The 24,847-nt window shown below is 41.1% G+C and overlaps 1 protein-coding gene across 5 annotated transcripts in view; it reads left to right on the top strand.

Annotated features, from left to right (window-relative positions):
* The window catches only part of RIOX2 (ribosomal oxygenase 2), a 456,423-nt gene that overhangs the window by 132,796 nt on the left and 298,780 nt on the right, over positions 1-24,847 (top strand). For all 5 annotated transcript variants that reach the window (XM_044072345.1, XM_044072343.1, XM_044072342.1 and 2 more), the window contains exon 4: positions 7,465-7,593. In XM_044072345.1, the coding sequence (XP_043928280.1) occupies positions 7,465-7,593 (129 nt within the window). The remainder of the gene's footprint in view (positions 1-7,464; positions 7,594-24,847) is intronic.

Raw genomic sequence — 24,847 nt, 5'->3', positions numbered from 1 at the left:
ACCCCCTCCTGAACATGCACCCCTCCTTTCCTCCCTGAAAGTGGTGACCAGCCTCTGATACTTCTGTGCTTTCTCATCCTGCCATAAAGAAGGTGCCAACTCTGCAGAGCCCAGCAGTGCATCCTTCAGCTGAGGAGTACAGAGCAGTGGACCAGTGACAGAAGCATGTTTGGCTTGCACCTTTTCCTTAAGAGTGTTAAAGTACCCAGCATACTTGGTGGCTTTCCAGCTGGTCATCTCTGATGAAATGCCCAGGCCATTGCATTGTTGACAGATGGACCCACCATGTATTAACCTTTGTTCCACTATTAACTGCACCTACAGTGACCATCTTCATAATCCACATTTACTTTTGCTGCTAAATGTGAGTCTAGAAGTGGGAATTCTTGTATTGTATGCTGGTTTGCATGGATCAGATCAGTTGACTTTGTCAGGAACACCAAACCAGCCTTCATGAATTTCTCCTTCAAAGGTGCTTGTATTTTTTAGTTGGAAATAAAGGCACATTTAGAAAACAGAGAGAAAGGAAAAACCCTCACTATTTTGGGCATAAAACGTCAGCCATCTGAGTGCTTCTTTTCCAGGATGCAAAGGAAGCGATTCCAAATGTGGTTTAGATCTGACATATTGTGAAAGGACTAGCAGCTATTTGGGAAACCTATATTCTTTTCTTCATGTAGGCACAGCACATCTATGGGTAGTCAGCAGCAACAGCAATGGGGCCTTGCCCAACTGCCTTTTCCTGGAAGAAGTTTGAAGCCATGTATCTATCCAGCTGCCTGCCTGGAAATATGGCACAAAGAGCATGTAGGTAAGAACAAACACATCCAAAGGATGTATGATGTCCTTACCCATAAGGCCTTCCCTCCATTCTTTACTGTTGCTGCATATTCCAGACAGTCACAAGTAAAAGACAGGAAAGGGAGGTCTGCAGCTTCCTTAGAGAGAGACAGCCAGAAGATTCCAGCAGATAAGAAAGGGTCAGTATTATTCCCCAGATTCTTTTCAGTGCCAAAAGTAGCCAAAAGCCTCTGACTAGTACTGTACTTCAGTGCCTTAAACAGTTTAATTCCCAGTGAAACTTTCCCTATGGTCACAATGCACTTCCTCCCTTATCCAAGAGAGATTGGATGTGCCCTTTGGATCTTGAGAAGACTTGCCATCCACATCAAAATTACAAAGAGATCAAGCAGATTTTCTTTATTTCCACACAGGGACCAGTCATTACTAGTTCCAGACTGTTCTGCTTGTGGTCATCATAACCAGATGCATATCTGTTGTAGCAGCCAGTCAGTTACTGCAAGTAGCCAAATGTTGTCACTGTGAAATCAAACCACGGCTACACTCTAGATGGGTCTCTAATCATTTTTTCCATTCCCTAGACATTGCAGTCAATCTTGTGAAGTTACTTAGTCTCTCCCAGCTGCTGGCATTCATCAGCTGCAGGTTTGATTCACTCACTTGCATTAATGATCTGCCAGTGAATGGGATAAGGTTCTGACATGCAAGGGTATTGATGCTTTTATATTCTGAAATCTTTACTTCACATCTCTGCCTGCAGATGCTTGGTCTCATGTTGGCTTTGGTTGGAGTTGTGCTTTGTGGCAGATAACCATGTAGAGATATTGCAGTTGGTGTCACAAGTCCAGTAGCCTTGGATTTCATGTCCCATGTTTGTGTACTTTACTTGGTGATCTTCTGTTAGGCAAGTAACAGGATATATGGATATTTTTGTAAAGCTTCTGTATATGCAAGTGCAGAACATTCACCCATCCTGACAAACATGAGCAGTTTTTACAAAAACTTTTCCACAAAAAGAAAAAAAAATGAAATTTCCCTAATGGAGTACTTACATGGCCAAAACTGTAGCTGAAACCAGCCACGGCTAAGCTGAGTAAAAAGTATTCATATACATACAGCAAGAAAGTTCTAATTTTTTAGGCAAGCCTGTGCATCCCTCTTACACCAGCTTAGTAAGGATGGATGCATGGTGAATGTATAAGGATTCCAGAGCTTTTAAAACTGACTGGACGTCTGATCTTCTTGGCATGGTATGTCCTGTATAGTTATGAATACTACAGCAGTGTTCTAATGAAGAACATACTGTCTTGGTAAGTTAACTTGCACAACCTCTTGCCTCTTCAGACCTTAAAAGTCTGCCATTCATGTCTGCAGTGACTGCTGCAGCTACACAGCTTGCTAAAAGAAATCCTTTTCTGTTTACTGTCATTATTGCAGCAATCAGAATAGACATGTCATGCAAGGCATTACAAATCACAGTTCTTGTCTGGACATGTGAGGTAACCTGGACCCCCATCATCTTGGAGAATAGGGCAGTACCCCTGACCTTCAAGCTATTCAGGATTCACTTCTCAAAAGAGTGATCCCCATCCATTTGTATGATACGGTAGATAGGGGTACCCATTCGTATCCCTTACACCAAGGACAGTGGTACCCATTCGTATTCCTTACATCAAGGAGTATTGAGAGTTTGGAAATGGACTGTGTCATTAGACTGCTTTGTGTTAGCCAACCCTATTATGGGGAAATCAAACTCTCTAGTATGCAAGCTCTGACGCTCTCTGCTGATTCCTCATAATAGGTTCCAAACCTCAGCTGTGGCTTGTCAGATCAGTACTGTGACAAGCCTCTGCTCAACTTCTTCTTCTATCAACTCAAAATTCAGTAGTTGCTTCTCTCTCACCCCTTTGCTGGGGGATGCTCTAGGACTGACTTGTCCAGAAGTGGTCCACTAGACTAGTGTATGCTTTTCCACATTTCCTCTGAAATTGAGGTTTATCCAAAAAGTCAAGTTGCACAAGTACAGAGGCTCTCTGATATATGTTGGCCTCATCAGATATGGTTCCCACTGATTGTGTTTTACCTCCTGGAAAAAATCCTACCATTGTCTCTTATGATGCCTTTTGCTGGCCCAACCATCAGGTGTCATCTGCACATGCATTCCTTCCAGAAACTCACATTGCTTCTCCAATTCTAGCAGATAACTATTTTTCTTTCTCTAGCTATAGAGTAATTCAAATTATTTCTTATTTAAAAAAAAAAAAACAAGATATTTAAGACTAACAAAGTCAAGTTGCCTTGTTATTTTGTCTCTCTGTCAACCACAGCCAAGGGAATGGACTCGGTCTCTCTGTTTCTGCTCCCTCCAGATTTTACGATCTTAAAAAGATCTTACCCAACAGGCTGTGTTATTCTTTCATTAAAGTGCACTTAGCTGCAGTGTTGAGGTACTTGCATGAAGTCCTTATTCTTCAGTGTTAGCATTGTTAAAGTCTGTAAAGTCTTTTTCAGAGATGCATTCTTACTAAGACCACTCGTAAAAAACCTAGTATGACGTTTGGATATATATTTTTTGTTGGAAAAGCTCACTTTGTCTCCATTTAAAATTGCATCTTCTGCACACTTGAAATCCCTTTCTTGGACGACACTCTTCTCAGTCCTGTTGGAGAATTTCTGAGCTACAGGCCCTATTGGTTGAATATCAGAATCTTTTTTTTTTTTTTTTTTTTTTTTTTTTTTTTTGTACAAAGTCAGGATCACATAATGCAGTAACTCTTCCTTAATGCCAAATGTAGTAACCAGTCAGTATATCGACTCCCTGTGTATTTTTTCCACAGTACTCTCTTCTCTATTGTATAATCATGAACTTTAAATTGAGGTTTTAAGTACAAAAAACAGTCTGTCTGCAAAGACGGCCTACTTCTTGTTGTTTTCACCCAGAAAGAAATAGGAAAGAAAATTTGAGGTGATTTCATCCAGATTGTTTTCTCTCTGCATCAGGCTTTGTTATACTATGTATAATTTTCATTTTCCTTCTCTTCCAAGGGCTTATTCTGCCACAGTATCTGCTTTATCTACAGCCATCTTCAGAAACACAGCTCTCCATGATATTTGCAAAGTAGATGTTCTTCGTGTTTCACTGTTGCAGTCATTACATTCGGGTAATCTGCTGGCAGGTTGCCCTCAGTCGGCCTGAAGTCTTGGGTCCTGCGTCAGTTGCTGTCTCCTCTTCCATGACATCAGGTCATCAGGAGTATAAAACATGCAGCCGATGCCATTTTATTGAGTCGTTCTTGCTGTGTGGTGCCCAAAGCAGAAGCAGTTCGCAAGTGCCGGTTGGCCGACTCTTGAAATTTTCATATTCGAGTTTCAGAACCGAAGTCTTCAAAATAAAGCTAAGTACCCCATTGGGGAAACTTTTTCTTGCTCCTTACCGATGTCAGTAAAAGTAAATAATTGCATTACTTGTGGGAAGCAAATACCTCATAAGGATTTTCATTTGTACTGTATTCCTTGCCTAGGCCCAGATCACAACGTGCCTTGCGGTCGATTTTGTGCTAGATTTAACCAACGCACTATTAAGCATCGGTATATTTTTGCTTCTAAATATTTTGGTTCAAGATTTAATTATCCTGAAATGTCGTCGGTTAGCAATCGGACTACCAGAGTACATAAAAAAACGCAAAGAAAAAGAGCCCAATCCAAATGCATCTGCATATCAACCAGAAAGAGATGCTAGCTGTTCAGAATGCTCTGATAGCCTTCAAGGACTTACTTCATCCAGGACAACTACTGATAAAGATGGACAACACCACAGTTATGTGGGACATAAACAAGCAGGGGGGTACACATTCCTACCCCCTTTGCAGACAAGCCATGGCCTTGTGGAACACAGTCTTGACTTATCAAATACATCTTCAAGCTCAGTTCCTGCCAGGAAAGCAAAATACTCTGGCAGACGACCTAAGCAGAAATCTTATGGGCCCACACGAATGGAAACTGTTTCCACAAACCTTCAACATGTTAACACAGAAATGGGGGAGCCCAGACGTAGATCTATTTGCCTCTCCCCAAAATTAACAGTTGGACAAATTCTGCACAAGAAGTCATCACAAAAAAGCATGGAAAGTGGATGCCCTAACCTTCAGATGGAAAAACCTATCAGTCTGTGCCTTTCCCCCTCTGCCTCTACTCTCCAAGGTTTTACTAAAAGTCAGACGGGAGAAACCAAAAATGATCCTAATTGCTTCGGACTGGCCTCTCCAGCACAGGTACCCACTTCTAAGGAATATGTCTCCCCATCCTCCATGGTACTTGCCTCAAATACCTCATCTACTGTCTCAGCAGAACTATCAAATTCTACACACTCATCAAACATCACCTCTCAGTAAATCTGTGGGGGATGTCATTTTGGAAGCCAGAAGGCCTAGTACTAGAAAATCTTATGCTGATAAATGGAAGAGATTCTGTGCTTGGAACCAAGCACAAGGAATTGACACAGCAAAGCCCAATATTCCTCAAATTTTACAATATTTGACTGAGATGTTTGACAAGGGCCTATCTTTTTCTGTAATAAAAATCCATGCCTCTGCCATCTTGGCTCATTACAACACAGAGCCTCCCCTCTTTTCTCATCCTCTGCTTAAACAGTATCTTAGAGGGGCCAAAAATTTAAGGCCTCCCAGAAGATCACCAACTCCTGCATGGGACCTCAATTTTGTGCTGGAAAAACTCACCCTGCCTCCTTTTGAACCAGCAGCTACTGCGGATATAAAATTTCTATCTTGGAAATCAGCTTTTCTCTTGGCAGTCACTTCAGCAAGAAGGGTTCCAGAACTACAGGCTCTCACGGCAGTGGAGCCTTTTATTATATTTTACCCAGACAGGGTGTCCCTCAGAACCAATCCTTCTTTTATGCCCAAGGTGGTATCCAGTATGGCTCTTAACCAGACCATTCATCTGCCAACATTTTACCCAAATCCGCAGAACAAGGGGGAGCAGATTATGCATTCATTGGATGTACACAGACAACTAAGAGTCTACTTAAACAGGACCAAATCTCTAAACAAAAAATCTGAGCAACTACTTGCAGCATTTGCTGCAGGGTCAGAGGGGAAGGCTATATCAAAGCAGACTATTTCTAAGTGGATAAGCCACTGCCTTCGTTTCTGCTATTTGCACCATGGTAAACCTGTGCCCAAGGGGATCAGATCACATTCCACCAGGGCTGCCTCTACTTCAGCACCTTTTCTCAGAGGGGTTCCTACCAAAGACATTCTAGAAGCAGCTACTTGGAGCTCTGTTCATACCTTCACAAAGCATTATCATTTACCTCTCTTCTCCAAATCCAGAGCAGGCTTTGCCACTGCAGTCCTGCAGGGCCTTATAGCCGCTCCTAATGCTGTTTAGTTCCATCCTCCCATCCATAGCTTTGGGATTCTACCCAAATGTAATGACTGCAACCGTGAAACATGAAGAACATTGGACAGTTGTGTACACTTACCATAAATGTAGATGTTCGTGTGTATTCACTGTTGAAGTCCGGGTTACCCACCCGCCATCCCCCTTTCTATACCTTTCCTTTCCTTCATTGTACTCAAAAGCCTTTGTGGTGTATTTGCTTTTAGTTGAAGGTAAAGTTTATGTTTCTAAAAGTGCATATATATATATATATATATATATATATATATATATATATGTATGTATATATATATATATATATATATATATATATATATATATTTACTGTTTGTTTTTATATATATATATATATATATATATATATATATATATATATATGTATATAATATATAATTTGCTCCCCATTTGGGGGGCACCTGACATCTGGGGCAAGAAAAACTGAATAAAATGGCGTCGGCTGCATGTTTTATACCCCTTACGACCTGATGTCATGGAAGAGGAGACAGCAACCGATGCAGGACCCAAGACTTTGTTATTCAGGCCGACTGAGGGCAACCTGCCAGCAGATTACCCAAATGTAATGACTGCAACAGTGAATACACTCGAACGTCTACATTTATGGTAAGTGTACACAACTGTACTTTTCTTGGTTGTCTGCAAAATACTACAAGTTGGATGGGATAGCCATTTCCAGGTCTTCTTCTGAAGCTACCTTTTTAAGGGGTGTCTTCCAGTAATGGGCACTCTCCAAGAGGATTATCTTAGGATTCTGTCCTATTGGATGACGGACCTCCTGTACCACATATTAAAGATATGGACTTATCATGATGGTAGATTTGGAAGAGAAAGTCTTTTGTTGGTAATGTACCCACCCTCTTTTCCTTTGATGGAAATGGGTTTCAGGCATTAGTTTTCAATCTGTTAATGGTTTGTGCAGTTCACCTCCTGTCTGGAGAGGCTTTTATGTGCCACGAGGTCCTGATGCTTACTTGCATTAGTCCTGTTTCTATAGGGAATAGATCTATTCAAGATCTGTCATTATGGTAAGTTCATAGGTTTCATTTCTTGGAATGTCGTGACACTGTAGATTTGTTAATGTGATTTATTTTAACATTGTCATTATTCTTTCACTGTTGATTAGCTGCTGTGACTTTTATGCCAGAATATATATATATATATATATATATATATTTTTTTTTTGTTTAAGCCATGCTTTTGATTCTTTATTATTTCCATATACAGATCTTTATTCTTCAGCTGGAAGGGAGGAAGCACTGGCGATTGTACAGGCCTACTGTACACTTAGCACGAGAGTATTGCCTTGAATCAGAAGACAGAATTGGAAATCCAACACATGACTTCATACTAGAGGTATATGTAGTCTAACACTGTGTCTAGGCTTTACTGAAACATCAACTAAATTATTTTATTTGCAGGTCAGTAGTCTTGGCCCAAGAGTTGTTTTACAACCATCACACATTTCAGTAAAAAATACAACATATGTTAAGAAATAGTTAAACGAGTATCAGAGTATGTAACAGCAGGGGTTAAATTCCTTTAACACTAAGGAGTTTCTTGAAGAATGTACCCTTATTCTTATTTTTGGTTATTTTGTTTCTTGTATATAAAAGGTTGTTTCTCCAGAATAGTTCAGTATAATTTTTTTGGAGAGTGATACTGGGATGGTTACTTGTAAAACAAGCCAGACATCAGATGCCCTGGGTGGTTTTTGCTGCTTTGGGACCTAGGGTGCAGGCCAGAGAGGCATTGCTCATCTTGGATAGAGGGGATTGGAGGAGTTTTTGCTGCAGCATTTAATGCACCTCTGTGATGGCACAAGTTTGCAGCTCTCGCATTGCTGATGCGGCAGGCTTGCCACTGAGTAAACTTAACTCTAGCTAGAGATGTAATTGTGTGGAAATATGCAGTCATAGTTGCCTAGCAGGGCAGGCATGACGCCACCCTTTCTAATCAGCAGGGTGAGTGCTGGGTGCATTCAAAAGTCTCCTAATTCCCCATCTTCATAATGGCCATAATCCAAGGTTGTTAACTTCTGTCCTGGTGTTTGGTAAGATCATGTTCAGTCAAGAAAGCCGTTACTGTGGGTGCTTTGTATAAAAATGTTTCTAGTGAAAATGTCTGCGAGGCAGTGACCTGGACATCAGTTCTCACCTCCTTTGAACAGTTCAAACTCCACCTATGGTCTTGTCGACAGGTACATTGTAGTACTCCAGGGTATTCTGTAATTTGCTTCCTAGTCCAGCGTCTGCTTTAGTACTCTTTCTTCATACAAGGAATTATACTGTAGCAGTCATCCTTGTGATTACTAGAGTACAGTTGTGAGGTTATACTCAATGTAACAATAGATGCTTGAGGAAAAAACTGTTTACAGGAGTATGGATTCCTTTCCACTGACCTCCAGTTTGTTTTTGTTTCTTCACAAAATTCTTTGAACACAGGAGTCCTATCCATGAGATAAGCTTACCTCTGTAAAATATGTTCACCTCACCCAAAAAGGCCTACCTTCATGGGCACCTGAGGTAATGAGACAGACCTCTTTGTAGACAAGCCTGACCTTAATTTTCCTCTGATGTTTTTATGCAGAGCTTGTAAGCCTACTTATTAGTGACCTCTAGTTTCAGAAAAGAACCACAGATGGTGTGAATTGCTGCTCACCTTACAGCTGAGCATCATGATGTTGTTTTTCGGGGAAGTGAGACCATCTGTGCTTTGGAGACTTCTGAAGTCACAAAGTCTGGCCAGAAGGACAGTCGGCTATCTCTAATTCACAAGTGTGAGAGTTCCAATGCACCAGTGTTTCTTTGAAAATCTTTTTCTATGATAAAGAGGCTCTCACAGTTGTATACATTTTCTTGTAGATTGCTGGCAGCTGCACAGTAAACTTAATCTGTTCAGGTAGAACCGTGATGTATTTTTCTTAAAAGCCTTCATCTAGAGGGCACAGTTTTATCCTCTGTACTTCTAGGTCTGATATGTTTCCAGCAGCTGGGCTTTGAAAGAACTTCAGTGTAAGCTGGTAGCAGCAGGTACTTGTTGCTCTGTCTCTCCTCTCTTTCTCTAGGGTGTTCCCTGGGTGCTTTTTCTCTTGTAGGTTTTCACTCTGTGATGGCTGGCAACTTCAAAGCAAAATACCTGCAGGAAACAGCTGAATGGGTGGGACCATCTGAGGTGGAGTATGAGTTATATTGGGTGGCTCAATGACCATTTACCTGTTAAACAGCTGGGTACGTCAGTTTCATTCACAAATATGAAGGCACCCAGGACACCAAGACTGTTGCACACTTCTTTATTCACAATCCACAGGTTAATCACTTTCATCCAATTGCTGTTGGACTTACTCAGAACAATGAACATTACTAACTCAACCTTTTTATACCCCTCCCTGTAAATCCATTAAACATTTAAAAGTAATTGGTAGGTTAAAATTCCCTTAAACACCAGTTAAAATTGCATAGTATTGCACCAACCCCACCTATTTGTTAGACACACAAAATGCATGTTAAAATTCAGAATACTGTCTCATTCTGACAATAAAATACTAAACAGTATCAAAAAATTTTTGCCAACTTATCCAAGTAAATTAAATAAATGCTACGTACACTAGTGTTGTGTATGTTAACCAAAAATGTGTTTAATTTTTAGTATGGCTGCAATACTGTCATTAATGCCAGGAAAAATGGTGGCATCCACTCTCAATTGCCACCTTAGTTCACATACATCTAAATCCAGATCAGTCACCCTGCCCTGCCTGTCCTTCACCAACTGTTGTAATACCAAAAATTTAAACTTGTGGTTTAGATTTTGCATTACATGTTTGGCTAGGGTACCGTTTTGTCTCTTTGGTATGTCAATTTCATCCACAGACTGCACCCTTAGCAAATCATTCTAGCCACTATATCAGTCGTATACACCTCGTGTGTGATTGCAATTAAGAGGACCAGCCTTAGGGGAGATGGAGCCCTAGACAAAGAATTCCATGAAAGTTCCCCCCATGCTGCTTATCAGTCCTCCTAAGCATGATTCTCCCTCCAATGTCCCATTATCCTAAAATCCGCACACCAGCCAAACAGAGTATTTCAGTTTTACTTTTTTTTATACTTCATTTTACTTTTCAAGTTTTTCCTCCATCTTTTCAACAACTCATAACTGGCCAAGACTGCACTGTGATAACTGTGAAGGAAGTAATTGGATTAAGCCAGTAGTCAGGACTGTAATCTTCACCCCCCCCCCAAGCCATGGAGTTCTTGATGCTCTGAGGAGCATTTTAATGGCTTTTCTAACCCTTTGAGCCAGTGGTAACCTGAACAAAAATCATGGGTAAGGAAAGATGTTGTCTTTTCTTCTGTTAAGGAAGAAATGAGTTTCATCCCAAGCTTCATGCTCAGAGTTGACAAAATTGTAGTCCCGATGAACTGAAATTACTTGATTGCGAGGATACAGAAATTGTATCTGAGGATTTGTGCTTTCCTCTCTACCCCCTCCAGAGAAAGAGATGTCTCCCTTCTGTGGACCTTTGTGGTGTTAGATTGGTATAAAAGTGGAAAAAATAAATTGAGACAGCCAGATATTTCAAGTTGTTTCAGTCATATGTTCACACAATATGCCTTCTTACCCCAATCTGAAAGCATAGATACCTGTATACACACCTGTTTGATTGTGAGGAAAGTGAAAAAAAAAAGAATAATGACCACAGTAATGTATTCTGTTTTACTCCTAGACAGTACACTGCCCCTAAACAAGCTATAGTGACCTGTGCACATCTGTGAGGTTTGATCATGAGTCAAGTTGAAGAAGTAATGACCACACTGCCCTTAGACTCCAAACAAGCTATAGTAAACTTCTCTACACACCCCTGAGCAAAGCCAGTTTTAGACTATGTAGGGCCCAGTGCAGAAGTTGAGGATGCTCCTCCCCAACTTAGTATTTGTCAAAATTCCCTTATAGCTCCAGGAGCTTGGAAGGTCTAGATGTCATGTAACACATTTTATTTCATATTTTCTGAAAAATAATAACTTGTTAACTCTTCTGGCTAACAGCAAAAAAAAAGTTATGTATGTGCCACCAGTATTGTGCATCTCAGCAGTTAAAACTGGTGATATTTGTTTCACATATGCACATCCTGATACTGGCAGTCACAAGCCAGGTCTATGTCTCTCTCTCACTAACATCACGCTGTATATGTCTCTGCATGTAAATTGGAGGGATGTCAGATCACATATGGTATGTTTTTGGGGTTTTAGAGGAAATCTGCTACCACAAGATCTCCAAATTTGCAACCAATTCAAACCGCTCATCCCACCACTGCCACTCCCTCCTCACCCTCAACTGGCTTAAACTACCCAACTACCTCAGTTACCTACGTCTCACCATTGCCCACAAGTTCATCTTTAAACCTGACAAAAACTGCCCAGCTCTTGCTACTTCCTTAAAACCTTTAAATTCCCAACCGCTCACTTGGCTCCAAAAAACAAAATCTCCTTCAGATCCACAAACCTGCACGACCTCCTGGCCATCTACTGCTGTCCCATTCCTTAGTTAAACAGTAGAACTCTCGTCCCCACACACCTATGCAACCTACCTAACCATACAAATTTCAAATCTCAGCTAGTCTCTCATCTTTCTTCCAAATGGGAATGCCCTTGCCACGCTCCAACTTACTCCCCAATTCCACCTTGCAGTGACTCATCCAACTACCTCTCCTATTCCTTCATCCCACCCAAAACAATCCCTCCCGTACTAAAAACTAATTTTCTCTCTAATATCTATTGTACTGTACTCTCCAATCTCAAATATACTGCTACCCTCTCCATGCATAATATTTTCCTAACCTACTAATGGCTAGTAGCTATATATTTTGAAATGTTAAACCTACAATTGAGTTTATAACAAAAATATTCACTTTATGTAAATGTTGAAATTTCTTTATTGAATTACGTCTTTTCATTTTTGTAACATTGTGACAAGCCAGTTGCAAATATCATGGAGCTCATCTGTAAATGTTTAATTAGCTGTATGAATTATGTCCTTTTGTAACATGTAAAATGTAACTTGCAATTATTGTGGTGCTTTTCTCCCCGGGCTTCCACTAAAAACGGGCTCTTCTTGGCCCAGTGAACTTCTTCGGTCATCAAACTTAAATAAATCAGAGTAACAGTATAGGATGATCTGCAATCATAGGACTGCATACATATCTGCTGACCTCACAAGACCCAAACATAGTGAAAGCTTTGAAACATGAGGAGAATACATGTAAGATGACTTCCCTTCTTATTCTAGCAGAAGGATACCGGTGTCAAGAGGGAATGGAAATCAAACCAGAAGCAGATAAAAATCGGGCAGCAACTGAATGTGCTAAAAAAACAAACAAAAGAATAGAGGTGAAGGATCAGATGAGATGGCAAGAAATGTGGAAAATGCATAAATATAGTTGCAAGTACAGAAAATTCCAGGAACAACCTCATGTGATCAGGATCGAATGCAGGAATGGTTAAGGAGAGGCAAATTCAAACCAAAAGATGAAAGGTTAATATTGGCGGCTAAAGATAGTGGACTAAGTACACGTTGGTTTACAAAGTCCATTGAACATGTGGGAGAAACAGACAAATGCAGGTGTTGTAAAACAGAATTAGAAACAGTTGCACACCTTGTTGCTGGTTGTGACATACTAATGGCAGAAGGACTGTATACTGAAAGGCATAATAATGTGGCAAGACTGTTGCACTGGGTATTGTGCAAACATTATAATATGCCTAAGTAGATGAAAAACACTGGAAATGTGAACCAGAAAGCATCATAGAAAATGGAATCTACTTCACATGGGATCAACCATTACCAAAAATTCAAAAGATAGATGCGAGAAAACCAGATGTAGTGGTCCATGAAAAGAAGACAAAAGTAGCATCAATCATTGAAATTGCTACACCCAGTGACTACAGTGTTTTGCGTATAGAGAGAGACAAAGTCATAAAGTACCAGGATTTGCAGGCAGAAATGAGAGCAATGTGGAAGAAATATACCCAGACAGTTTCAATAGTAGTAGGAGCAACGGGTCTTCTAAAAAAGAATCTTCAATTGTATTTAGATATGTTACTGATACATGTAACTTTGTACAAATTGCAGAAGGAGTCATTACTAGTACATTACGATTGCTGTGAAGATCACTTCTGGCTGACATCAAAGATTGAAACAATACTAATTTCATGAACTTTAATCATACTTTGACTTAGGAATGAGGTCCATTCCCAGCATGGTATTAGAAACCCAAAAGATTTGGAGAAATTAAAATGTGTGACCCATACAGAAGCAGGAAGGGCATTCAGACTCCATACAGAAGAATCTAAAGCCAGGAACATAACCAGAGAATCAAGTACTGCAAAATGGCAGCACTGTTCTCTGTGCAGGTGGTAAGTGCTTTTGCATCCATATCCTTCTCGGACTTAGAGATGGTCACTAATGGTGTACTTTCCTGATGCTTGACTGTGTTAAAAAGTGAAAGTATGTATGTCCAGCTTGGTACTCATAGATGCACTGTAGCATCCCCCCCCCCACACACACGCACTCACGCCCACGCACATACATTCTCACACACACACACACACACACACACACACACTCATAAACCATAGTATCAGTGATCATTTTGCCTTGATTTCAGCAAGTGCAATGTAAATGGTGTGACATTGCTCCTCCCAAGTCAGATCAGTAGATGTTTAACTGTGATCAAGCAGGAGAGAAGTCAATTTTATGTCAACAGACTGCATCAGTTATAGTAGTTTTCTTGACCATTCACACCTTACATATCTGGCTGTGTTTAAAAATGGTCACAATAATGTATTCCAGCATACATCACATAACTGCACACTAGTCCTACAAAGCCAAAATAATTACTGTGTAATCTGCACGGATGACAGTGGGCTCAGTAATTTCATCCCCAGACAGCCCCTGTACCCAGCAGTTATCGTTATTGTTGACTGTGTACACTTTGGATGTCTGTAGTACATATGTCTAATTTTATTTCATCTTTGTTTTACACAAACAGTGGCCAGAGTGAAGTATTCCATTTTGCTTCATGCAGATACAAATTAGTTCTACAAAGCCAGTATAATTCCCATTTAACTTGAGAAGTAACAGAGTTAGTGATTTTAATGTGCAGACAGCCTCTGTATCCAACATTATAGCCACTTTGATTATATATCCCTCAGATCTCTGATTGGAATAAAAACTAATAATGGACACAGTAATTTATTTCAATTACCCCCAACCACACTTGCTAGCAGTCACTTTGACTGCGTACATCTCAAATGTCTGATGCTGATCAGATGAATGAACAAAAACAGTCACAGTAAAGTATTTAAGCTCATTGCAGTTGGATGTACTGTGTGACTCACTAAAGCCCCTTGTTCTCCCAGCATGGACCTGTTACAAGATCAACCCACATAATATCAGCTGTCCATGTCCCCACTGGAACAGATGGAGGGATAACGCACTACTCTGATTTCCTTTGCAGGAACTGGGGGCTATTACCTCCAAGATGGGTAAAAACTTTGAGTCTTCCTCAACCTGCAGGTAACCCCCTTGTAGGTTATCACTCCTTCAGAGATTCCCCTAGGTTCAAGAAATACTCTGTGGAATTGCCTGTGGGCTCCATTTTTCCTTTATCAGAAGCATCTTCATGAATATCTATAAACCTTTGCTTAGTTCCATTTTAGGAGCCGATCATCATGGATGCATGCCAGGAAGAAGAGGAAACAGGTGGAGTAGAAGATGAATGGTGGTGCCTCAAAACAGTTTGTGTGAAAAGTATAGAAGAAATATGCATCTGAGCCAGGTATGGAAATAAGGTACATATGGAAAGCTGGTTGTGGAAAGCAAAAATCCAGGAAGTTATCAAAAGAAAGGAGGACTGTGGAGGAAAGTGGGAATTAGAAAATCAGACCAAGCTAAGAAGAAATTATCTAACAAAGAGGCTAAGAGAGCAGTTGCATTAAGAATATTAAGGCATCAGAAGCACTCTACCAGCTTTTGGAAAGTGACTCAGCAGGTAGCATAAAGAAACTGTTAGGTTGCAGGGCAAGATCAGAAAGATAAAGAAGGTGCAGTGCTCATTAGACACCCTTCATAAGGAATGCTAGTTAAGTGTGTGTGTATGTGTGTGTGTGTGTATGTGTGTATATATATATATATATATATATATATATATAAAATGCGCACACACACATTTATATATATATATATATATATATATATATATATATATATATATATATATATATATATTTAGAGAGAGAGCGAGCGAGAGCACATGTGCACGGTGTATTCCAGGTGACTGGATAATAAGCATTCTAATGTCAGAGTACAAGTACAAGTGAGACATTCACAACTATGGGGATTATAACAGTATCAAGCTCATGTCACTGCATGAAAGCTCTAGAGAGGATGGTTAATAAAAAGAGTACACTTTGAAGTATAAATTATGTGAGATGAGCAGTTCGAATTCAGGTTAGAATGCAGCACAACTGACTCATTGTTTACAGTGAGACAGATAGTTGAGAAGAAGCTAGAGATGAGAAGAATCCCACTGGCTATTCCAGGACTTGGAGTAGGCATGTAACAGGGTCCCAAAAAAGAGGATTTGGTCAGTCCTGTAGTGTTTTGAAATCTCAGAAACACTGGTAGAATTAGTGCAGACTGAGTACAAAGACCCAATAACACAAGTATAAACAGTGTTCGGACTCACATTGGGGTACCATGTGGGAGTGGATTTGTGTCAGGGTTCAGCTCTCTAAGCCCATTACTGTTCATATTGGTGATGGACTGCATTAACAAACAGGTCGAGGAGACAGAGCAGTAAAGCTGCTTTATGCAAGCGATGTGGCATGAACAAGAACTTCAGCAAGTGATAGAGTGGAATGTAAAACCTAAGGCACACAGGATGAAATTAAGTACAGATAAACAGTTGTAATGGCAGCAAATGGGGAAAATCAGAAGAAGTTGTAAATTGAGATAGAAGGAAAAATAGTGGAATGGGTTATCAGCTTCATACAGCTGGGAGGGGTGGTTGAGGAGTAGAGAAGTCTGAATGAGGAGGTGATAGCTAGAATCAGATGTCTGCAACCAGTTGGTATAGTGTCATGGGTAGTGCGTTGCAGAAGAATGTTAAAGAAGTTGCAAATTAAAGTGTACAAAACAATGGTTCGCCCACTACTACTGTATGGTATAGAAACCTGGACAGTGAAGGAAGAACAATTGAGGGAGCTAGAGGTGATCGTGATGGAGTGCCTGTGACATGTGGTAGGAATCCCTCTGTAAGTCACACAATAAAATAAGGGCATGAGAGAAGAAGACCAAGTAGCTGCAGTTGCAGAAAATGTCAGTAAAACATATATTCTGGTGTTTTGGGGACATGAAGGAAAGCAGAAAATCTGGTGAAGAAGATTTGGGATGGAGGAACGCAAGAAAAAAATAAGGCTGTCCAGCAAAGAGATGGCTGGATTGTATGAGAGAAGACCTGTGATAGTCATGTGTGACTATTAGGTAGGAAAGTGGCATTTACTCATCGGTTCATAGGTTCATAGGTTGGTACTAGGCTATCGGCCCTAGGGCCTATGCAAGCCTAGCCATAACAATTCCCTGGCTATTTCTTCCCACACTATTTATGTCCATGGACCCCTGTCTAGCAGGGTGACTGACGTGATCCCTGGGGTGAATTTCCTTTCTCCTATCCAATCGTCAAGGTTCCTTTTGAAGGGGGCCAAGGAGGCGCTATGCTTGACATGTATGGGCAGTCTATTCCAAAGTCTGCGGAGTCTCTGGGTCAGGAACCTATCCCTCCAGCATGTTTATTATGATGACAAGGTTTAGATCCCTGGAGTGTATGGCTCTTGAGGGATTGGGATTTCTTTAAGTGTAGCATGTCCAGCAGCTCTGGGTTTGACATGGCCTTGTATGTTAAGCAGAGATCATCTCTGAGTAGACTATATGCGACAGAGTGTAGCTGGAGTTTTTTAAGGCGGTCAGCATAGGGCATCTGCGTTAGGCCTATGATTCTTTTAGTGAGGTATTTCTGCAGCCTTTCCAGTTGTTGCAGATGTCTTTAGAGGTACATACCAAATGAGGCATTGTATTCTATAATAGGTCTAATGAGGGATGAGTAGAGTGGGACATTGACCTCCTTTTTTCTGGATGAAAAGCCCTTAGTGATGAGGTGTGCCACATAGAAGGATTTCCTGACTGTTGTGGCGATGTGGTTATTGAAGGTGAGACCACTGTCCACCTGTGTCCCTAAGTCTCTTATCACACTTTTGGTGTTTAGTGAACTGCCACCTATGTGGTAATTCACTGGTACATGTTTTTAACCAAAGGGGATAACTATTCATTTCTTGGCATTGAGCTTGAGCCCATGGCTCTGGCACCAAGCATCTGTTTCTGTAAGGCCCTTTTGTAGAGTATCCACATCATCTGAGGATGCAGTAATGGGTCCCAGTTTGCAGTCATCTGCAAATTTTGTTAGCCAGAGTCCCTTAGTGTTGGCCTGTACTTCAGAGAAGTAGATGCAAAACAAGAGCAGTCCCAGGACTGAACCCTGAGGTACTCCACTTGTCTAGAGCTGGATTTGGAGTCCGCTACTTTTCCAGTGTGGGTTCTGTCACTAAGCCAGTTGGCAACCCATCAAGTGACGTAAGGATAGATTCCCAGCTTAGTAAGTTTATCTATGATTCTAGAGTGGGGGATGGTGACGAAGGCTTTGGTGAGGTCCAGATAGGCTATGTGGACTGCCTTACCCTCATCCACAGCTCTGGCGACTGATTCGAAGAAATCAGTCAGGTTCAGGAGACAAGATCGGCCCTTAACGAACCTAAACTGGGTGGGGTCCAGTGTTTGAAAGTTGCCAATATCTTTGTTTATAAGTTCCATGATGATACTTTCCATGGCCTTGCAGATCAGGCTCGTCAGACTGATGGGGCGATAGTTCCCCGGATCCAAGGTGGATCCCCCCCTTGTGGAGTGGGATTACTGTAGCTGTGCGCCACTCAGTGGGCATGAAGCCTGAGGTGAGGGTATGATTCAACATGACCCTTATGTGAGGTGCCAGTTCATTTTGTAGCTCATGTAGTACACAGCCCGGGATGTCATCTGGTCCCATGGATGCTGTATTCTTAGCTTTGGAGAGTGTTTTTTTTACCTGTGTGGCTGTTATTACCAGAATTTAGCAATCTTCCGGTATTGAGATGGGCTGTTTAGGGGGTGAGAGGGGGGTGAATTTGCCACTGAATCGATCTGCCAGGATATTGGCAATATCCTTGGGATCAGTGTATTTAATGCCATTCTGTTGTAGCTCAGAGCAGATCTTAGCATTGCCATGTAGATTCTTGACATAGTTCTAGAATACTCGAGAGATGAAGACTGTTGACGCAATACCCTAACTCCATGCATAAAAATGAGGGGGGGGGTTTGAGGAGGAAGATGATGATGGTCAGGGATTCAGTGTATGCGCATACCAGATTCTCCTGTTTTGCCTCCCAAGAAAGAAGATCTAATCCTGTTGCTGAGTGGTGTAAGATGTTGACTAGACACTCTAGTGTTGACATATGATGGTCTTGGTGCAGCAGGACATCCAGAGACCATAGTATTTCATCACTTTGCTGACAGATGAGGTGTTAAAAACCTTGGGCAAAGTAAGCAAGAATGTTTTTGTCTCTGCCACATCATGCCTTTTAGTCTCCTTTGTTTGTTTTTCCCTATCCAGCTTCCATTTCTCACTAGTGGATTGGGCACTGCAAAAGCTTTCCTAACTCTGTGAGTCTAGGCTGGAGGAGAAGCAGTTAAGACTGTCTTGCAGCATCCATAGTAAGCTTCCATGTAGTTTTGACTGTGACACTGTAGCTAGGGTGGCCAGCTGGGAATGTGTCTTTGCAGTATGGCCTGACTTATAGTCCATCCTAGATGCTTCTTTTGGAGGGGGGGGGGGGGTCAGACATCAATTTTCAAGATCTTTTGGATGACGTGACAAAAAGGACCTTCTCTCCTGTGGAAGGACATCAGTGGGCCTCTTTTCAGCCCTGTTCACCTTTCGCCCGGACTTTTTCCATTAGTATAAGTCTCTTTTAAAACACTGTCTCGCTATGTTAAAAGAGTTTAACATAGCGAGACTGCTTTAAAAAAAGCAACACAGTGTGTAAAAAGCAATGGAGATCTTGCTTTCTCCGTTGCTTTTTTTTTAAACCTGTCTCGCTATGTTAAATGGGTTTAACATAGCGAGACAGGTTTAAAAAAAAAAAAGCAACGGAGAAAGCAAGATCTCCGTTGCTTTTTACTGTTTCGCTATGTTAAATGGGTTTAACATAGCGAGACAGCTATAAAATAAGCAACGGACATAGTGAAACAGTAAAAAGCAACGGAGATCTTGCTTTCTCCGTTGCTTTTGGCCACAGCTCTGATGTACTGCGTAGGCATGCGCAGTACATCAGAACTGCCACGGATACCAGAGAGCTGCGGAAGGGCAGCAAAGAGGCATTATACAATGCCATTATTTAAGAAAAGTAATGATTCCTTTTCTTAAATAATGTCATAGTATAATAGCAATAACCCACTTCTGGGTGTGGATAATGCGGGATTTACCCACAGTTGTCTTTGTTTGGTCCCTCGGGCTTCGCCCTCTGGACCAAACCACGCCAACTGTGGGTAAATCCCGCATTACCCACACCCAGGCGTGTTTTATTGCTATAATGTTCACCTGTCACTAAATTAGTAATCCATGAGCCTAGTTTTCCATTTCTAAGGCCTTCTTGTGAATTTGTACATTCCTTACTAATAAAAATAAGATTCAACGTTCTGTCTTACTGTGAGAATTGTACACTACTATGTATGTTTCTTCATTTGGTTGCCCTTTTTGCTTGTATTCTATATTACTTATTCTTTTTTGTGCTTGGTATGATCTACATACATAAAGTGAGTATTAATATATTTGAACTAGTCATTTTGTGTGTGTTTATTTAGGACTGTATTTTATTACCTCTGCATTTATTTGAATGTCAGTCAAAATGTATTTGTCAGTTTGTATAATTACTTATGGAGCTTTTCTCCCCAGGTGTGTGCTGAAAAGGGGCTTTGCCCCCTCAGGCCTTCTTGGTAAATAAAGGCAAATAAGTAAGTAACATTCCAGCCTCGTTTTTGTTCTCAATAGAATGGAAAGTTTCTTTCCCATCTTGGACCTTGGTGATTTTAGCAAGTAAGATTTGTTTCATTAAGGTCCAGATAGTGACTCTCCAAGAAGCCTTACCTGTGCTTCCGCAGGTCACTTAGATGGTAGTGTTGGACCTGATAAATATCTTATGGCACATCAAGGTTTGTAGTCTGCACAGAAGATTCATATTATTCACTTTAGATGGGAATCCCTTTCATTTTAAAGTGCTGCCATTTGACTTTCCGTGTGCATCCCGGATGCTTACCAAGTTGTTGGCTGTAACCTTGCAAGAATAAGGTGCCCTGTGTGCTGCACTAACCGGATGAGAGACTCGTGGTGGTCTTGTTGAGGGACTTTGTTGGCTTCCCTGGAGTGGATGCTTCCATGGCTTCAGTCAGTTGGGGTGACCACAAAGTGAGTGTAATCTTTTCTAATCCCAAGTTGGGAGATTTCTTTCACTGGTGTACATCTGAACATTTAAGTTTCATTTGACCTTTGCCATTCAGAAACCCCAAGAAGTTGGGAAATTGGTGGACTGGATGATGACTTAAAGGGTCTAAGCTCAGACCCTCATGTACTTCCTGAGCTTGATTACTGTCAGTCTTCACAGTACTCTTTATATACTTGAAGATACTGGTCCTGCGGTGAGCTGCCTATGGCAGTGGAGATGCCACATGCTCAGCCATCTTATACTAGTCACAGACCCATAATGCCAGGCCCTAGAGTAATGGACATGAGTTCTTCATATTGAAATCTTCAGAGCATCTTTCATGACCCCAAACAGTTGGACAGCTTGAGCTTAGCTGACTAAAAGACAGGTTTGGGCACAAAGCCCTTCACTGATTTCCTGCCATTGAAGAGATGGCTCCTCTGCATGCTTTTGAGGATCTACAGTCAGCTTGTGCTTTCCATTGTTGGGCAGATAAGTTCCTTTTGGGGTAAACATTCCACATATTATTTTTAATGTTTAAACTTACTTTCCTGTTTAAGAAAGTATATTTTAAGCTAGGAATATGTTTTATTGACTGCCACGTGACTTTACTGTACTTTTAAATGGGAGTATACTTCTGTTTCTGATAGTTTAAAAGTTAATTTAAACATCTTAAAACTTTTCTGTGGGGAAACTGTGCTTAAATTACTTTTTTTGGGGCAGATAAAGTGTATTTGAGTGTTTTATACTGTTTTTTTACTTGGAAAACTGACTTTACTAGTTTTTAAAATATACCAGCTTATGCTGCTTTGTTTCAAAGGGCAAGAAGCACAATTTTTGGCTTTACTGTGGAACAGTCTACTGGTCCCATGGTCTGTCGTTCTTACAGCAGTCAAAAAAAAAAAAAAAAAAGTTAACCAAACAGTCTTTGCCAACAGGAGCTAGTAATTTGCTTCAGTCACAGGCAGCTGCCTTTGCTGTGGCCAAAGCTGGTTCCTCAGACTAGTCATCTTTTTCCCCAGATGCCTCTCTTGTTGCCCATGTAGCCACTATGGATGGGGGAGTAGTCACCTCCTTAATGGCTGTTGGGGTTCCCACAGGTTCTTTGTGCTGTTGGGGTCCCCTCAGTGGACAAGGGAGATCCACTCTTTCAATTTTGGGAGAAGAGCACATCAGGTGTTCCTGCCTAATCAGAATGTTATACCCATCCCCCTGGGGAAGCTGTTGCTGCTATTCATAGTCCTGTTTGCCCCAACTTTCCTGCCAAAAAGAAAAAACTAAACATGTATCTTTCCCTGCGCCAGTTTCACTGAACGGGAGTAGTTTATAAAATCTGGCTCAGGGTCTTGTACTGGCTATTGACCCTTTTTATCAGGTGTTTTTTGGTTGTTCTTCTTCTTTCGGCTTTTCCCAGTTAGGGGCCGCCACAGCGGAACTCCGGCCCGCTTATGATTGGCAGTAGATTTTTATGGTGCCAGCCCGACACCCAACCTTCAATGAAGGCACGCCCATTCATGCATGTCTTTCGAACGCCACTCGACCACGGGGAGGACATGCAGACTCCACACAGAAGGCGCTCCAGCCGAGAATCGAATGGGAGAACCACTTGCTGTGAGGCAAAAACGCTACCGCTGCACCGCCGCGGCTTTCCTCTTTTCCTGAAGAGATTCAAGGAATTGAATGTTGAGACAAATGTGATGAGACAAATGCAGTTTTTTTTCTCCTCAGATTTCTGATTCAGACTGTGAGGAATCTCTGTCAAGGATGCTCTTTATCTGAGACTATTTTCAGAATTTGCAGTTATTTTCGGTGGGAGAACATGGAGTTTTCTCAATCCCTTAGAAAATACTTTGAGTTGTTACAACTGGAATTCCCAGAACCTTAACTCATCCTCCAGTGCTCTCAGCATTGGAAGACATGTTTGTCAAAGGTTGTGGTTTCCGTGACAGCCAGCCTGATGCACCCAAGAAAGCAGATAAATGTACAAAGTTCCTGAGTCTGTTAAATTTGTATACACTCATCCCAGACCAGACCGAACAGCTATTGCTTTAGTTAATCCAGTTGTTGTCGAACATTTTGTAAAGTCTAATCCTTCCCCTTCTGACCAGGACGATAAATCAACTGATAAGTTTGGGGGAAAAGTGTATGCTTCTGCAACTTTCATTTTTAGAATTTTGAATTGGCAGGCTCATAAGTGTTAAGTTTATTCTGACTAATTGTAAAAGCATGAAAAAAGTTTTATTTGCAGTTTGCTCCTGTGAGGAAAAATCTGCTTTATATGGTTTCTTTTCTTCAATTTTTTCAGGTCACTATTTATTGTTTAAAGTGAGTTTAAGACTTTGTAGACACTACATCCAGGGCTGTTCTCTCTCATAATGTGTCAAGGACGTTTGCCTGGCTGCATTCTCAAAACTTCACTGAAGATGAAAAATTAGATTTTAAATTCCCCTTTAGATAGAAATTTAGTTTTTGGACACTCTGCTGCAGAGGTTTTCAAGAAAATGTGATGAGAGGGGTAAGCTCATACAGGGAATCTCATAGAATGTAAAACCCTCCTCCAAAATTTTCAAGAGATTTTATGTTCCATAATCCCGTTTTAGCAAGAGTGAAAGTAAACGGTGTCAGCAAAATGCTGGTAAGCAGGCATTTAAAGACAATGGCCTGCAGGTTCCAAAAAGAAAGCAGGAAACCCACCAGAACAAAGGACATTAAAATAAAATAAGTCAGAATGACTAAGTAAGAGACTTTGCACCTCTCTCCCACCCTGGCAGTCCCTCATCCGTTCCAGAAAGTCCAAATCTCCATTACTTCCTCTGGCAACAGATTTTTTTCTGACAAATGGGTTCTGAGACTGATTCAGCAGGATTACAGATGGCAGTAAAAAGAAATCCCCTCCTCCAATGGGAATTATTCCACATCCACCAGACCAAAACCTTTTGTTCCCTCCTTTCTGCAGCACTTGTTCTCAGGGGGTAACAGTTCCTTCTTCCCAGTTGGGAAGACATTTTTATTTAAGAAAGTTTCTGGTGTTAAAAACAATGCCTGGAGACAAGTTCTGGACCTTTCTTACCTAAAACAGTATGTGATAGCGCCCAAGTTCAAAATGCTCATCACGTTCATATTCATAGAGACATCAGACATTTCTTAATGTTTTTTGTGTCTGGATCTCTGTATCAGTTCTGTGCCTTACCCTTTGGACTACCCACAGCTCCAAGACTGTTCACAAAGTGTCTAGCTCTAGTTGTAGCTCATTGCAGGTGACAGTGTATCCATACTTTCCTTCTTTAGGAGATTTTCTTTGCAGGCTGGGATTCCATGAGAACATTCAAAAGTATTTTTTGACTCCACATTGTGTTCCTGCTAGACACTTCAGTATAAAGAACTTTTCTTTCCACGGGAAAAAAAGTCTGTATTTAGAACTATTTTAGGAGATTTCTACTCTGACTTCAGTTACTGCAACGGAATAGTCCAGTGTTTTGGGTATTAGGGCATCTATTGTTCTCATGATACCTTTGTCAAGACTCTATATGAGATAGATACATCGGTATCTGAAGTCATTTTGGTCCCAGCAGCAACACCCATTGTCTTTTCAGATTCCAGTTCTGGGATTTGTAAGATGATAAATCACTTGGTGGAGACATCAAATGTGCCCGTGCCCAGGTCTTCCCTTCTTCTCACCTGCTCCAAAGCCATCAGTCACCACAGACACCTTGGACTTTGTTTGGGGAGCAGTGTCAAGAGGGAACAAAAGTGCAAGGGGAGCAGTGTCAAGGGGGAATAAAAGTGCAAGGTAGTCAACTCTCTGAACCACCTCTGGTCCACAGTACCACTTCAGATTGTTACAGATTATACCACAGTGGTGTGGTACATAAACAAACAAGGGGAAAGCACATCTTACTCCCTATGCAGACTAGCCATGTTAGCATGAGGTAGAGATTTACAGCATAGTCTCTCTCTGCAGGTTTCTTACATTCCGTCACAGCAAAATTGCA

This window comes from Protopterus annectens, chromosome 5.part0 (assembly GCF_019279795.1).
Source record: "Protopterus annectens isolate FY-2018-M chromosome 5.part0, PAN1.0, whole genome shotgun sequence".
NCBI lineage: Eukaryota > Metazoa > Chordata > Ceratodontiformes > Protopteridae > Protopterus > Protopterus annectens.
Note: the sequence above shows the minus strand (reverse complement) of the source record. Positions and strands in the feature narration are given on the sequence as shown.